The following is a 16698-nucleotide window of genomic DNA, read 5'->3' as shown; positions in this document are numbered from 1 at the left end:
GCAGTTTTCATCACAATGGCTTTCTCTTGACTTGCCAGCCTCACAGCAAAGCTTGACAGCTTCAGCTGCAGCCTGTGCCCCTGACTGACTTCCATGGCCATGCTTGAGGGCAGACTCGCCTTCCAGAGGTGGGCATCCCAAGGCAGAGGCATTGGTGCCATGGTGAGAGAGAGACTCTGATGGGGCACGAGCCCTGCGCTGCAGCTGCCCGCCCTCTCCTCCATGCAGGCACCTTAAAGACACATGCGTCAGCTCTGAAACTGAATCCTGGACTTGCTTGCAACAAAGAACAAAGGAGGTGCCGGAGAAAAGCTGGGACTTCTATGGCTCGGTTTTGCTCTCCACTTGGGGAATCACAGAATGCCAGAGCACTTTATCTTGCAAAGTATCATAAAGATCATCCAGTTCCTACCACGGCCACAGGTGCTGTGCAGGCACAGCTGTCACTAGGGTTGGAAGAACACTTCTCCATGTTTACCATTCCTCTCCTGGATTTCAAGCTAACATGAAAAAATCGGCTGGTTACAGCTGAATTTTGTAGCTCTCAGAACTTGGAATAGGAGTCTCCAGTGGCCATGGGATGTCCATTCAGCCTTTGCTAGATCATCCCGATGGAGCTCAGCCCTGTGCAGCCCAGGCACAGGCACCAGGCTGCTGGTCCATTTCAGCATCCCAAAGTCTTTGTGGCTTCCTGTGCACCCTGAGGCTCCGGAATCCACTCTTGAATTCCCAGTTAGTGCTGTGCAGGACATGAGAACACAGGAATCGCCTGCTTGGCTCATTCTTGGCTTTGCTGCTCCTGCCTAAAGGAATAATCAGGAGTATATGCTGATGTAAAGCTATAGCTAAACACCAGGGACCTTTTCAGTAGTGTTTAAAACAAAACCCTTGTGTGACTCTTCAGAGACTCTAAAATGCAGGGTGAAAATGACAGCTTTGGTATTTAAGAATCACAGAGATTTTGACATGTGATTTTTCTGGTCAAGGATTTGAATGCTAATGCAGAAATTACAAAAATGTTAAAAGTTGTTTTCATTGGCAACCCCTTTTAAATCAGCACACTTACAGGGGACAGAGTATGACACTGGGACAGTACTTGGCACTTAATGGCTTCAGATCTGGGAGATACATGTTTTGCCCAGCTTCGCCCAGGAGTTCAAGTTCTCCCAGGACTTTGATCAACTGGTCACTGCAGGTAACTTTCACTAAATGCAAAAGGAGGTAACAGCAGAACTTATGGAAACTGTGCCCTACGGACCTACAGAGTGGGAGAAAACCTTGAAAATTATCAGCAGGCTCTGGAAAACTTTTAAAAAAATCAAAAAGAGATATAGCCTTGTGACTTTTCAGGCACGACTCTTTGGGTCTGGAGGAAATATTTGCCTTGTATCAGGTACAATGTTGTGGCAATGACCCTGTAAGGTCTTTTTTTTTCTGACAGTCACAGGAAGGCCTCTGGAACTTCAAATATTTGAAGTTTCAAAGGCTGAAAGTAGTGAAGTGAGGCCTCTGAGATTGTGTTGCAGGCTGTGATGTTTCAGAACACCTCTCTGGGATGTGTTAATGTGGTTTTGTTTGCTTTAACCTGTGTTTTTTGTTGCTTCACTCTGAAAGTCCATCTCCTGCAACACCAATAGGAGTTGTGGACGGTGAGGTTGTGTCCATTGGACCTGCAGTGCCAAAGGGATCAGACACTGCATAGAATGATAGAATCATTTTAGTTCTTCTTGGGAAAGGTCTCCGAGACCTTTGTGTCCAATCTGTGCCTGATGCCCACCTTGTCACCAGCCCGGAGCACTGCATGCCATGTCCAAGTTTTCCTTGGACATCTCCAGGAATGGGGACTCCACACCACCCTGGGCAGCTCATTCCAAGGCCTGAGCACACTTTCCATGGAGAAATTCCTGCTGATGTCCAACCTGAGCTTCCCATGGCCCAGCCTGAGGCCATTTCCTCTCCTCCTGTCCCTGTTCCCTGGGAGCAGAGCCCGACCTCCCCCTGGCTGCCCCCTCCTCTCAGGGAGTTGTAGAAGTGAGAAGGGTTCCTTTGAGCCTCCTTTTATCCAGGCTGAGCCCTTCCAGCTCCCTCAGCCTCTCCTCATGTGACTTAAATGTGTGGCAGAGGGTACTTGCTTAGGACAGTGTGTGAGCAGTTAGAGAAATTGGAATCTCAAAGACTTCTTCTCCCTCCCAGGAGGTCAAGGGCTGGAGAATATTCAGCAACCCACAGGCAGTACCTGCCTGGGCTGTCTGATTTTCTGCCAATATCTCAAGGGACACACAGATGACTTAGGAAGAGAAACGAGGCTGAGACTGTTATGTCTGTGAATTATGAATCAGGTCTCAAATCTTCTGTTAGTCTGAGCAAAATTTAGAAGCCTTTCTCCTACCTATAGCAGCTGATGTCAATGTACGTCTTCTGCAGATATGGTGAAGTTACTCAGAGAATCATAAAACACTTTGGGTTGAAAGGGATCTGAAGGCCCATCTCATTCTGATTCCCCCTGCCATGAGCAGAGACACCTTCCACTCTCCCAGGTTGCTCTAAGCCCCATCCAACCTGCCCTGGAACACTTCCCAGGATGGAGCAGCCACAGCTTCTCTGGACAATGTGTGCCAGGGCCTCACCATCCTCACAGGAAAAAATTTCTTCCCAATATCCCGTCTAATCCTGCTCTCTGGCAGTGGGAAGCCATCCCCACCTTGTTATGTTGTGCCATGCCCATGGTGAAGAACTTCTCAGGGACCTTTTGGTTTTGCTAATGGCACACCATAAAAGCTATGGAAAAACAGAGGAATGTACTGCTGTGAATTTACTTGGTTTTTCTTTTATCAGAAGGGACACCATCAACTTTCATGTGTCATCTGAATGTTCAAGAAACAAGAGATCAGGAATAGTTCCTCAGTGCCTGGAATGCTGTTTAGACTGTTTTCAACATACAGGCATGTGATGATGCTGGATGATTTACATTTTAAAGGAAAATACATCTTGTAATTACCAAAATTTCACTCACAAAGAGAAATTGCTGTTCCAGTTGTCTAGAAACAGAACTGACTTGATTGCTGGGAGTGAAAGGAGTCTGAAAATAGTCATCTAAGACAGGCACTTTAATTTCCTCATTTCTTAACTAACGCCTGTTTGGTGTGTAGATTAAATCGGATACAACTGCCTCCCTCTGCCCCAAGCTGCCTTGTCATCTGGAAATTGCTGGTGGTAGAGTCCAAGTTTAGTCCTGAAACTGCCAATTCTCCATCTCACCTTTCATCACTTCTCTGTGTGCCATGGCACCACTCTCCACCTGGTGCTTCCTAGCAGAGTCCTTTTTGGCCAATGCTGGAAGCTGGGCATGAAGAGAACGTGGAGAAAACCTCAGACCTCCCCAGAAACCCAGAACTTGAGTCTGAAAATGTAAAATTGGTTCCACTGCTTAAATATACTGAAATAGAGATTCAGGAAGCTGGAATAGCAAACATCTCTGTTGTCCAGATGCTGTAAAGCCAGGGCTCTGCAGAGGAACTCTGATTTCATTAGACAATTTCCAAGTCCCACTCAGCATTACTACAATCCTTCTGGCAGCATTACTTAAGACCTGCTCTAAGAGGACAATCTTTAAACTCTGCAGTTGGCTCAATATTTAAAATTACTCTTGCACTGGCTACAACACTGTGCCTCAATGGTTGGGAAGGAATTTTACATATTCAGCTTCTAGTGGAGTATTAACTGGTCCCAGCATACAAAAGGCAAATGGTTGCCTTTTTAGGGATGAAGTGGAAAGCTAAATGTTGTCCAGACCACTGCAGCAAGGTGAAAAACAGCAAGGATCTTGGGACTCTGAATGCCAAGGGCTTTCTGTTTGAATGGTTTGAGTGGTCTCATTCCACTGGGCAGACTTGCCTTCCTCAGTTTCTGAAACAGCAGTGCACAAAGGAGTGCAAACATCCATCCCAGAACTAAGATGGGAGGCAGAACAAATAATGCTACTACCACCCAGGCACCTCTTTGGCAAGGAATGTGGGGAGAAAGGAAAACACTGTTCTCCCTCATCTGTTACAATCTCAGCACACACTTATTTCTGACAAAAGGTGCATTGAGTTTGGAGCTCTCTGTGTCTAATTCCCAACCTTTCATAAGAAAAGAATTTGAGATATTGCTTTAAAAGAGAAGGATGAGTTTTTAAAATCAAAACACATTTCTTTGATTAACATTCAGGAACCAAAATACTTAAATCAACTCTATGACCCATCTTCAATAGCAACCACTCCCTCTTCCAAATGACATTTGAGCCACAGAAAACATTGCAACACAGAAAAATATTAGAACATTGGATCAGCTCAAATGCAGGTGCTGGTGAATGAAAATTATTACCATTTATCAACATTTTTGTATCCTTTATAACAGTATGTACTTTATTCAACATTGCCTTGGACTGATTGTAGAGAAACCATGGCAGAAGCGGGTCAAAGAGCTCACCTGAAGGCTTTCCCTTGATCTGAGGCAGTCTGGTCTTGGCTCTAGCAGCATGAAAGCTGGGCACGGCACAAAAGGCTGTTCCTGAGAGTCTCCAGCTCACTTTAAATCCTTTGCATTGTGCTCTGACATGGTCACAGCCATAGCAGAACATTCCTGGCTATGGGTGAGGGTGTCCAATGTCAGACAATTCCCTTTTCTGACCCAGAGATGGGGCAACTGAGAGGCATTTTAAAAACTTTTATTCCATTTTCAGCCTCATGAGAAGAGTGAGACAATACAGATGTTATAATTCACCCCATCACAATCAGAAGCTATTTTTTAATTACAATACACTATAACCGTTTCTTGGCCTACCAGCTTTAGCCACACCACGCTGTAGATGCCTTAAAGCCAATCATCTAAAACGACCCACTACAACGCATCTTTCATAGTTCTATTTCTCCAAAGTACCCAGTCTTATTTGCAAGGCCATCCTTTGAAACTTTTTTCTAGTCTCTATTTCTCTCTCAACAATGTCTGTCCTACGCCATGGCATTTCTAAGTCAGCATTTCTTATCTCAAAGTTTGCATACAGATGCAGACTGTGTGGGGCTCCTGTCAGGCCCTGAGAACTCTCTACAAATCCATTTCCCACAGTCCAAGAGCTAGGGGAGAACATCTTTAGCTGCACAGAATTAAGGAGAATGGATGTAGAGAGAGGCTCTGGCTTTTCGCTGGGAAAAGTTTCAATCAGTGTATTTGACCCCATTCCCAATGCTGAAATCCAAGCTGGCTGGTAAAAAGTGCCCACCCCTTTTCCTTTTTGCTTACAAGCGGGAGGAACTTTATGCTTATCAAATTTGAGCCTCCTGCAAGTTCTTCTGTTTGGGAAGTTCTTAAAATAAACCCATGCCACAGAATTCAAGAACTGCAATTTGAAGGTTAATGGAGGAATTTCACTCATATGGAAGAATATTTTCATATTTTCACTATTTTATAAATATATTTTAAAATTTATGTATATTTTAAAAATTATTTCTATTTTAAATTTTGAAATTTATATTTTAAATTTTTTAAAATTTAAAATTTATTTGAATTTATATTTCTATTTTTATCAATGTTTTATTAAAATATTTCATATTTTCACTCATTTTCACTTCACAATGGACATGGTTACACCCACCTCTGCCTTGTGAACAGGCAGCAACAGGTGAGTTTGCTTGAAGGCAGCAGTTTCCAACATTTTCCAAAAATCCCATTAACTTCTGGGGTGAAATTTTGTGTCTCAGTGATCTGCCATGTGCCTGGTGTCTAGGAGGCTCCTCATAGGTGCAGGGTGATGGTGGCACTTCCTCATGGGTGAATTCTCCTCTGGTGCTGGGGAATCCTCAGGGAATGCCAGCTTGGAAGTGGTTCCAGGGACTGCCAAGACATGAACGTCCTGGGTCCAGTGCTAAGGACAGAGTTGACTCACCCCATGGAAAACTAATGGCTAAAGGAGAACAAAATAACTAGATTCTAGTAGCCTTTGGCTACAAACATATCAGGAATTCAGTGCTCCCCAGAGGGGAATTCAGTCCTGGGAAAAAAGCACTGCAGCCCATCAATTATCAGAGAATTACTGCTAAATGGAGAAAAGCTGACAACAAATATTTACTCTTGGATCAATTTGTTTAAAGTGCAATGTTTGGAGCAGAGCTTGGACGTGGGGAGGTCAGGCGTAGGATCAAGGCTGCATTTATATAAAGACAGAGGGACACGCACTGGGAATCCTTGCTTGGAAAGGAAAAAGACTAGAGGATTTTGGAAGACACACTATGAGGATCCTAATTTTTTTCCTCACACTGAGCATTTTCTCATGTTCAGGTAAGTTGGAGCCTTGTCCTCCTATTTAGGGTGGTTTTGGGGGTGAAAAGTATAATCCTACAATGGACTTCTGATGGAACTGTGCCTCCCTCTCAGGGTTTCCAGCATATGACTATGACCTCCCTGTCACAGAAGAGGCTCTCAATGCTTCACTTGCACGGATCAATTCCCAGTCATGGAGCAGAAACCTGTATGGTGTTGTCAGGAGCCGAGTCATGGGAGTAAGTACAAAGACAATGGAGATCCTTTACCTGAAATGTGCTTTCCTGGGATGGAAAACTCTTTTCCACCCAGTCCTAGAAACCCAGGTTTAGTTGGAGTTGGCTGATGCTGCTTGAAAGAGGGTGGGTTTGGGCCATTATCTGAAGTTACAACTTCAGTAACCTAAGTATCTTTTTTATGTAAGTTTGTAATTAAAATACTTTAGGCATTCAGATTTTTCATGCCTAGAGTAGAAGTCCTTGAGGGTTGTCTTCTAGGATTTTGTTCAAAAGTGATGTTTTTAAATACCTCCAGCAAACGGCTTTGCTTTGGGCATCAAGCATCCTGGTTCATCTGAAGCTCCTTGCTGATTTAATGCCTCCACAAGTCAGGATTCTTTCTCTGATCTTTATTAATGTAATCTGTCTCTATGCACCAATTCTGGTTTAAATCTACTACAGTCTAGGTGCAAGCAAGAAACCCCTATCTGTTTTAATTTGTGGTGCTCAGAATTATACTGGATACTCCCCAAGTTAAGGAGTTAAAACTTCTTAATTCAAAGTTATAAAGTTCATGCTCCTGAGCACCCTCAGAACCTTTCTGTTTCTATAGGTGGCCTGTATCAAGTCTCTGCAAGAATGAATGTCAAGATGACATATGGATTTATATAATTTTGATTAAAACCCCCAAGTATTTGAAAGTAGTGGGAATTTGTTATTTGTTGGGGGGTTTTGGGGGACATTGCTTTTTAATTTTTTTTTTTTAAGTTTCCCATCTTGAGCTAAAGCATTGATTGGACTATGAGAAAGGGAAAAGAATAATCAAAAAGGACTAATGCTGTGTTGTGCTGACCCTGCTTTCACCAGGTGGACACGTGGGACAGCGATACTTACGGGTTAGATCTGCACTTCAGCATCCGCGAGACCGTGTGCACCAAAGCTTCGGGGAGAGACCCCTTTACCTGTGACTTCAAAACTGGCCCTTTCGTGGTAGGTGCCCCTGGTGGGAATGGGAACCCTCCCCTCCATGCAGGATCTTCTCAGGAAGGGTTGTAGTGCTGCTGGTGCTGCGAAGTGAGGGATGGCTGGCTGCTTTTGATACAACCTGCAGCATGGAGTGGGTGTTGGGTGGGAAGGGTCAGTGGTGGGAAACTCTTCTGCCTGCTCAGTGGGGAGGGCAGGGAGCTGAAAAGAGGATTTGTGTCTGGGAGCAGTGTGTAGTGAAGGTATGTGTGCTTTTGGGGCCAAATCCTGGAAGGAATGGCTTGTTCTCTAAGATAAGAGGGTAGAAAAGATGATATTTCACTTGCTTTTACCTGTCTGGGCACCACGTGAAGTGTTACCTTCCTATATCGTGCAGATCCTCCCTCTGTGCTGACAGTGCTGATCTCTTTTGGATTTTTCACTCTCAGCCTGAAATAAAAAGCCTCTTGATACAGCTCTTGCTCTCCTCTGAGTGTTAAATCACCAGCTTTGGTGGAAATGCATTGTCTTTGAGTCTGTGCACAGACTTGGGACTTCTCTGTGCACAGTTACTCAGGCCAAGTCACCTCTGCTCTGGAGCTAAGCAGCTTATGCGTGTGTGTAGATGGCACCACACAGAATTGTTGGTTATTGCTTTGCTATTTTTCTTTAAAAACAAAAAGTTGGCTGCTACAGTGTTATCCCTGTATCCTAAATTGACACCATCCCCCTTTTCTTCCCAGGGCAATATGGTAATGTGAGGATGTGTTTTCCAAACTGTGCAGGTTTTGCTGCAGTTTTTTGTCCAATTGGAGAGACAAAATGTTTAAGCGTAGTTTAACCCTTCTTTAAGGGTTAACCCCAATCTTTAAAGGTAGTTTAATTTCCAGAGCTGGAGCTGCTGTTGGCATAGCCCTGCACTGTCCTTCTCTTTGTGCTGAGCTGTGAAATGGATGTGGAGGTTTTCTCTACCCCGAGCAGTCTCAGAGGTTTGTACAACAAACACATGGCTGAGGAGCAATAACATATCATTGTATAATTGTTTCCGGGTTTCTTTCTCTTGGAATTTGTTTTTTAAATCCTTCTGCAGGTTCCCACCACCACTGAGGGTTTGTATTGGATGTTTGCTTTGTGGGATTGGCTCTATTTTGTTCTGTTACAGCCCACTGCTTCCTGCAGGAGCGTTGTGGAAGTCTCCGGGGGGCTGATTGCCAACATCACCGTGCGATGCCATCGCAGCACATTCAGCTCAGAATCCATGAGCAGCGAGGAGGTAAGGAAGGGGAAAACCCATTTTTGCTGCCTGGAAGAGTGAAAATTCTGCTTACCATCTTTTAAAGAGAAGTCAGGTGTCTGTGTGTGCTCCTGTTGCAGGAGAAGGTTTGGGTCAGGAAAGTGGCTGTACTTTGAAATCCATCTGTCAGCTGTAACTGTTCCCTTTCCATCAGCTGAGGGCTCTGGCCTTGCCTGGGAGAGTGTGACTCTGTGGCAGTCTGGCAGATCTGTCAACTCCAGCACTTCTTTCATTGAGTATGGGCCTGGAGAACAGTGGCTGGCACTTCTTGGACACACACAGATCCCTACGGCTCTGGTCTCTTACAAATCCCAGCTCCCAGCTGAGCAGATCATCACAGCACAGCCCAAGGACATCTGGTCTGCTAAGATCTTTGTTCCCTTTTTGGGCTCTTTTTTTGGTTTTACGGGTGTTATTCAATGCTGACCTAACCTGGGAATTCCTACTGACCGTTTCCAAACTGTGTCAGTGTCCACTTTATCCATGAAGCGACTCTTGAACTTGTGTGTCTGCACTTAGACTACAGCTCTACAGTGGGTGCTGTGCTTGAGGGAACACAATTTAACAAGCAAGGCTATGGACAGCTTTTATTTTTTTTTTTGAGAATTCAGAGAGCTAAATTAAGAATTTGAATTGTAGAATCACAGAATGGTTTGGGTTGGAAGGGACCTTAAAGTCCATCCAGTTCCACCCCCTACTGTGGGCAGGGACACCTTCCACTAGCTCAGGTTGCTCCAAGCCCTGTTCAGCCTGCCCTGGAACACCTCCCGGGATCCAGGGGCAGCCACAGCTACTCTGGGCACCCTGTACCAGGGCCTGCCCACCCTCACAGGGATGGATTTATCCCCACTATCCCATCTCACCCTGCTCTCTTTCAGCTTAAGGCCAGTCTTCCTTGTCCAGTCACAACAAGCCCTTGTGAAAAGTCCCTCTCCAGCCGCCGTGTAAGCAAATAGGATTCTTTGTTACTTTTCCTTGGCTTGAATTGCCAAATTAGCTCTTCATTTATTCTTTTTTTCTCAAAATCTCCATTCAGAGCTGGCTAGTGAGTGCACCCCAGGAAGCCCGGCTCTGCAGAGCAGAAAGACTGCATGTGGAGCGCTGTAATGTGTAACAGTCTGGGATGTTCAGTCAGTCCCCTGTGGGTTGACATAACCATTGTTTAACAGGGCACTCAGCACAAACACTTGCTTTTACAAGCAGACATCTTCCCCCTAGTCTTCCTTAACCATCACTTAAAATTCAGTGCTGTTGCCATATTCCTGCTGGGGAATATATTTCCTGCAATGTTAATAAGGAATAAATGCCAAAGGGAATTACTGCACTTGAAAAGTAAAGTGTTTCCCTCTGCAGAGGGCTGCAGCAAGTGCACTGTAGCTCTTGCTGTGGAGCTGTAACTCTGCTCAGGGGATCTCAGTTTGGCTGAGGTGGTGTTGGTGTGCCTGTGGTGGTATTTGGATGGGAGAAGGAATTGTGACTGACTGAGGCTGGCATCACAGAACATCCTGAGTTTGACGGGATCATGGAGTCCAACCCCTGGATTGCAGGAGCACCAGCAATAATCTTGTTATCAGCAAAATTAAGAATGAGGTTTGGAATTACTTTAGTGACCACCTCGTGCCTGAGGGAACGGAGAGGTGGGACTTGTTGCCAGGTGAGGTTTTTAAAGAAATGTCTTTCATTTCCAGATGATGCACGTGCCCATAACGACCCCTGACAGGCGAGGCAGCGCTCGCAGGGAAGGTAAGCCAGCTTCTGCCATGCTGGAATACCTTGTTCCAAGAGGTGTTTTCCTCTTGGAACATCTCCAGGTCGTCTGTCTGAGGGAGAAGACAATGTGAAAGATCAGCTGTTTGCTCCTGGTCATGGGCAACTGGTTTTTCCCTTGAAGAGGGGTGTCTAGTTTAGGGTGCATGGAGGGCACTGTCCTGCCAAGCCAGGCCGTGCTGAGGTTTATACATTTTTTGGATTGCCAGATTTGTGCTCTCATAACCAGCACTTGTGTGCAGAATGCAGTGCTGAATATTTTATATTCTAGAGTCACAGAGTGGTTTGGGTTGGAAGAGATCTGAAGATCATCTCGTTCCACCCCCGCTGTGGGCAGAGACACCTTCCACTATCCCAGGTTGCTCCAAGCCTCATCCAACCTGGCCCTGGACACTTGCAAGGATGGGTCAGCCATGGCTTCTCTGGGCAACAATCAACACAAGTCTGAAAGCATCTCGTGCTTACAGATGTCTCCATGTTCTTTTTTTTAGATGATGCTTTTGCTCCTGAAGCCTTCCCTTCAAGGGGAAGAGGCAGCAGCCGCAGAGACTGGAACAAACCCAGCTACTTCAGCCCTGGCAAGATGGAATAACCTGGGTTGGGTGAGTGTGGGTTAGGGTTACAGTTGGGAGAGTCAAAGAATCTACAGCTCCAGGAGCACTGGGGCTGCCATCCCAACTTTGCTGCTCCTCCATCTTTCTGATCTGCACCACCAGTGCTGGATGGGGCTCAGGTTAGGGTAGACTTAGGGTTAGGCTTAGGGTTAGCTTTTTTACACCCTGGGTCTGCAGGTTTTGTGGCAAGGTGGGGAAGTGACTGCCCAGGATGAAGGACTTTTAGCTGCTTGGAAGACATCCCAGCTCCAGAGCTCGTGGCTGTCCCTCACTTTTCAGTTGTCCATCCTGTATCCTCCAACATACACCAGTGTCCAGGGGTACAGGTAGTGTGCAAAAAGTGCAGGAAAATCCTTCTGTAAACTCAGAGTTTGAGTTTAGTGTAGGCTTCTAGCCTTTTTACCCCCATTTTCCTTGTGATAAGGACAGTGAGGGGCTGGAGCATATCCAGAGAAGGGATATGGAGGAATGGCTGTGTCTTTGTGCCAAATCAAGTGCCCCAGGGCCACACAGCTCCTCAAACAAAAACTGAAGGGATCTGGGAGAACCACGGTGGGGAGAAGCACTTGTCTTGGAGAATTTGTGAAGGAGATGTCTGGAAGCCAGTTAATGGGAATGCTAATGAAAGGCACCCGTGATTTATTGGAGCTGGCAGAGCCTATCCCGCACAAAGCACCTTTGCTGACCTGCCTCTGCGGCTCTGTGTGGGAGCAGCTCTAATTGCTGCCGATGCTTTACCTGCCGTCTTAAGGCGTTAATCTAAGGGAAGTGGCTTGAAGGAGTTTTAGCAACACGGAATGAGCTCATTCTTTGGCATGCTAAACAGGTTTAAAGTAGTTGGGAAGAGGAAATGACTTAGTGCTCTGTCTTCGTGATTAAAAAGGCTCCGAGCGCTCGGGTACATATCATTAGCAGGTCTCTGTCCCTGTGGAGTGCCAGAACTGAGTGCTCCCTGTGTGTGGAGCTCAGCTCCAGCCTGCTGCGTTGGAAACGAGACAGTTTTAGATGGAATTTAGCACCGGTGACTCACCAAAAGCCAACACATGTTACTCATAAGCATATCCGTGGTAAACCTCGATGTGCTGAAGGAGACAAGCCTCCTGCTCTCCTGGAAACGAGATATCAAAGGAAAACCCAGGCACTCTGCTGTGTTTGTAAGAATTATTTCATTAAATCCATATGCTATTTTAGTTTATCCCTGAGCCACTAAAGCCAATAGGCCTTTTTAATCACTGCCTGCCTTCTTATAGGAACCTCTAACTTTTCTTTGACTTTGGGAAGTGTTAGGTATCTTTAATTCTCTTGCTCTCGAGAAGACCTATCCCCTTTAAGCAGCACTCAGAAATGCTTTGTGTTCTTGTGTCTAACTTCTAACAAATCTCCAAACCAAAAGCAAAATGTAAAATCTTCCTGAAAATAGAACAAAGGTGAAGCAAGCGGGGAGAAGTTTATGGTTCTTGAAACCCAGAGCAGTTAGAAATGTAATACTTTCTGCCTGCTCTTGCAGGTTGCAAGTGTCATTTATGGAGCTGTATTTCATGCAAGTGTCACCTATGGAGCTGCTTTTTCCAATGAGTTTCTGGGTTTTGGACGTGTCAGAGGCAGATATATCAGGAGATTTAAAGAGAATATCAACTCTACCCCCAAAGCCCCTTGTTTCTCTTGCTTTTATCAATTTGACTTATTAGTTGCAAAGTCTGGAGAGGAATCTTCCTGATTTTGCTGGTATCCAGAATTAGAGGATTTCATTTGAAGCCAAAAATTAAACAGATTTTATGTGTCTGAGGCCAGGAAAAGTTATTCCCTGCTGTTTTTCCTGGGTTTTGGCATATATGTGATCCTGGCTGGCATTATTACAAGCCATGCAGGGTTTGGTGGGGGCATGGGAAATGAGTGCTGAGTTTTGAAATGGCACTAGGCTCGACTGGCTTAGCTTTGCTGAGAAGATTTTAGGGGAGGCTGGGGAAATAGCAATTTAATAATAGAAGACTTTCATCTCTTACTCAAGGAACCTGGTGCTGACAGGCAAAGCTAGACAAGTCCAGGTAAGAAATTAAATGTGATTTTTTTTTTTTCTTTTACACACCAGAATGGGTAACTGACTGCTGCAAAAATTGCTCAGGCAAGTGGCTGACAGTTTTTCATGCTGGATTTTACATTTCTGAGCTAGGCCTTCTTATCTTTTTGGCTTCAGGAATTATTTCAGGAGAATTCTGTGCCTGACTTTGTGCAAGAAGCTAGTCTAAATGAACTCACTAGTGCTTCGTAGCTCTTTTTATTTATTAGAATGTGCTAAAATATTCAGGAGGAAAAAAAAAGAAATCAGTGCCATTGTTATATAAAGAACATTTTCAAGTCTGCAGACTTCAGACCCACCAGTCTGCTGGTGCCTGCAGGAATTAGAAATCGAATATGAAAAACCCCATCAATGATTAATGAGCTTACTTCAGTGACAAGTCCTAATCAGATTTTCTGGATTTATTTCCTCGTCCATCTCCAGAATGGAGAGATTGTGAAATTCCCGTGGCATGCTCTGGGGCCAGTCTTTCCCATAAATAGCTCAGGCACACCAGGAGTGACAGGAGGGGGGAAAAAGCTGCTGTACAAGGGCTGATCACCTGTTAACAACCTGAGCCTGCAACAAGATGGAATTGCAAAGAGAAGCCTAAAAATTGCTCAAACTTGCCGACCACCTTAATCTCCAGGGAGCAAAAGGGCCCTGATGCTTTGCTGTCCCAAAATCACCTGCCTAAGGCAGTTTTTTCTTGTGGAGACCCGTGAATTATATCTGGAGTCTCCCCAGCAATGCTTCATGCCCTTGAACAGGAAAATCAAGAAGCAAGTTCCTTTGCAAAATGCACTCCTTTACAAAATACAAGTAGATGATGAATGCTGATTGTGTCTTACTCATTAATCACACAAGGAAAGTGTTTCTTTAACAGGAAATCAACTTCCTTCAGCATCATGCCAAGGGGCTGTGATTTCGTCCTCGAGTTTTCTGTATTTTCCTTACGATTGCTCTCTGACTGAGGACTCTGTCACTTGGCACAGCTTGCTGCTGGCAGCAGGAGGGTGGTGGCAGTGAGGAGCTGATTAGCAGCACTGGGATAGACTGGCATCCTTGAATATTAGGGTGGGTTTTTTTTTCAATGGAAGAGTAACAGGTAGCATTGGGCCTCTTCTCATACCTAAGAAATCCAGAATCTGACCTTCAGAGTGAAATGGATGCTTGTTTATCTGTCTCCTATGAATATAATAGCAGAGCAGGGTTCACAGCTCTCCTGGGGTATGGAAAACTGAGCTTAAATCCCCAGTGCCCTCATTAAGGAGCTGCTTGATTTTAGTTGCGGTTTTATATCCTCGTGTCTTTGTTTTTGCCTCTCCCGTTCACCCACCCACTTTCTACAGGTTGTCATAGAGCAGCTTATTGCTTTCTGTGGGGAAAAAAAAAAAAAGAAAAAAAAGAAAAGTGAAGCACCAGAGGGAAGGACAGTCCCTGCAGGGTGGGATCTGTTGCAGGGTGCGTGAGCTCCGTGTCGGATGAGCTTTGGGAGCCAGAGCTGGAGCAGTTTGGCGCTTGGGGAAATGTCAGGCTGCTGTTTTATTGCTCCTGCCACGGAGCCTGGCTGTGATGAGTCCTCGGTGTCACCTGGCAGCTGTGACACGCTGTGGCAGGGGACAGCATGCTTTCATCTGTTCAGAGGCAAAGGACTCGGAGGGAAACAAAGCCCGGCAGGACCTTTGCTGCTGCTGGGGTCAGAGCGTGGCAGGGCTGGGGCAGAGGTGTTAGAGCAGAGAGGAGAATCGCTGTGACATCCTCCTGGTGCTGTGAGCAGCAGCAATTTTTGTCTTGCCCTTTGTCCCCCCTCTTCTCGATCTGTTTTGAAGGAGTAGACCCACAGCTGCATGGAAGAAATTGTTCCTGCTTAGGGAAGACGTAGAGTTTGGATGATCCCTTACACTTCACATGCCCCTTCATCTAATTCCAGGAGAACACCAACAGGACTTCCTTCCCTGGAAGAACAGAAACTCTCAACTGCCTGTTGCTCAGTGCTGGGTTTTAGAAATGAGCTCGTCAAAGAAACATGCAGTTGGGAAGGCCGGCTCAAAGCAGGGCTGTGTAGCTGAGGTTGTAATTCCATGGGATAGAGATCCCTCATCCCCTTTGGGCTCCAGACAGGAACCCTCTTGGGGGAAGACTTGGTCCTTAAACTGAGCTGGAATTTCTGTTTCTGCTGTTGTCCCTTGGTCCCCAGCAAGTGGCTGATTGCAGTGGCTGGTCCTGGCATCCCCCATCTCCAGGGCTGGAGGCCTGGGCCTGGGCCTGGCTCCAGGCAGGATTCAGTGGCTCCTGGACAAGCTGTTCTTAGAGAGTCACTATATTTAATGTCTTCCACACGTGTGGACTCTCCTTTCTTGCCCAAATCTATCTCTAAAATTTTACTAACAAAATTGTCTTACAGAAAAATTTCAAGTTGCCATGGTGACCAACTTGCTGAAGACACAGTGTAGGCTACAGGGTGCTGGGGAAGCTGTCACATGTTCCCTTGGAAAAGCACATCTCCCATTTCTCAATTGTACTCTCAATTCAGATCCATCTCAGAGCAGACCACACATCAGCTTCTAGCCTCAACCATCTCTGATTTTGAGACTTGACAATACGTGTTTATTTGTGTCCCATGGGTTTTATTTCACTATTGTAAATTTTTCTAACAGTCTGCTTCTTTTTATTCCTTTTCTTTTTTTTTTTTAACCCTAATTAGCCATTGCCACAACATTTGTGCACATATGAAATGTTTTGCGTATGCAGGTTTCTTTTTGCAGATTCCACAGGGTGGAAAGCAAATTAATAAGTAACTTGTTGAAGCTGAATACACTTTTCCCAAGGATGTTTGGTTGGTTCTGAGACAATTTCTCAGACATTTCTCCTTGCTCTCTGTTTTTAAAGCAGATTGGAGAATGAGAAGAGTCAAGATTCAAAGATCCAGCGTGGGAAGAAAGAACCTGATGCCTTGGCCTTTCCTTTTTGGTGAACAAACTGTTCTTCCGTCTAGTGAGAGTCTTTCCCCAAACTGACTTTCTGCTCTGACAACAACAGAGGAGCTCATGAGATGCAAAATACACCCTGATCCATCGATAGCCCTTCTGATGTGTTAGGTCTCCCTGGGAGAACTCCAATTTAACTGTGTCCAGGACATTTCCACCATCCCATAATGATGCTATTAAAACCTCATTATTCCATTTGTTTGTTCTGCGTTTCTCTCTGCTTTCTTGTAATTTTCTGTGATGCTCCCGGCTAATTATTGATTATTCAAACGCATACACCCACACTTAATTCCTTTCTCTCCGGGCTGCAGCAGCTGCGGACAGAGAAGCCTCACTCCAAATCCAGAGGCTGGAGTTGTAGCCCACCAGGAATTTGGCTTTAATGGGTACTTGGTCGCTAATGTGGAGAGCTGAGGGCTGCTAATGACGGTGATTGTCAGGTACTAATGGCTTTTGGAAGAAGGCCAGGTTAGAGCAGACCTCTGATGTGTTCCTCACC

The 16698-nt window shown here is 45.3% G+C and overlaps 1 protein-coding gene across 4 annotated transcripts; it reads left to right on the top strand.

The window, feature by feature from the left end:
* The first annotated feature begins 6207 nt into the window (after nt 1–6207).
* Nucleotides 6208–16394, top strand: SPP2 (secreted phosphoprotein 2). Of its 4 annotated transcripts, none has more exons than XM_053948434.1 (8): nt 6208–6315; nt 6412–6536; nt 7383–7505; nt 8641–8751; nt 10461–10515; nt 11031–11141; nt 13162–13198; nt 16105–16394. In XM_053948434.1, the coding sequence occupies exons 1-6, from the start codon at nt 6267–6269 to the stop codon at nt 11129–11131; spliced, it is 564 nt and encodes a 187-aa protein (XP_053804409.1). In that variant the 5' UTR covers nt 6208–6266; the 3' UTR covers nt 11132–11141; nt 13162–13198; nt 16105–16394. The 4 variants fall into 4 exon arrangements, with proteins under 4 accessions (XP_053804409.1, XP_053804410.1, XP_053804408.1 ...); XM_053948435.1 differs by having other exon boundaries at nt 16102–16394; XM_053948433.1 differs by lacking the exon at nt 13162–13198.
* The last annotated feature ends 304 nt before the right edge of the window (nt 16395–16698 follow it).

The sequence above is a fragment of the Vidua chalybeata genome, chromosome 7, assembly GCF_026979565.1.
Source record: "Vidua chalybeata isolate OUT-0048 chromosome 7, bVidCha1 merged haplotype, whole genome shotgun sequence".
NCBI classification, from domain to species: Eukaryota; Metazoa; Chordata; class Aves; order Passeriformes; family Viduidae; genus Vidua; species Vidua chalybeata.
Note: the sequence above shows the minus strand (reverse complement) of the source record. Positions and strands in the feature narration are given on the sequence as shown.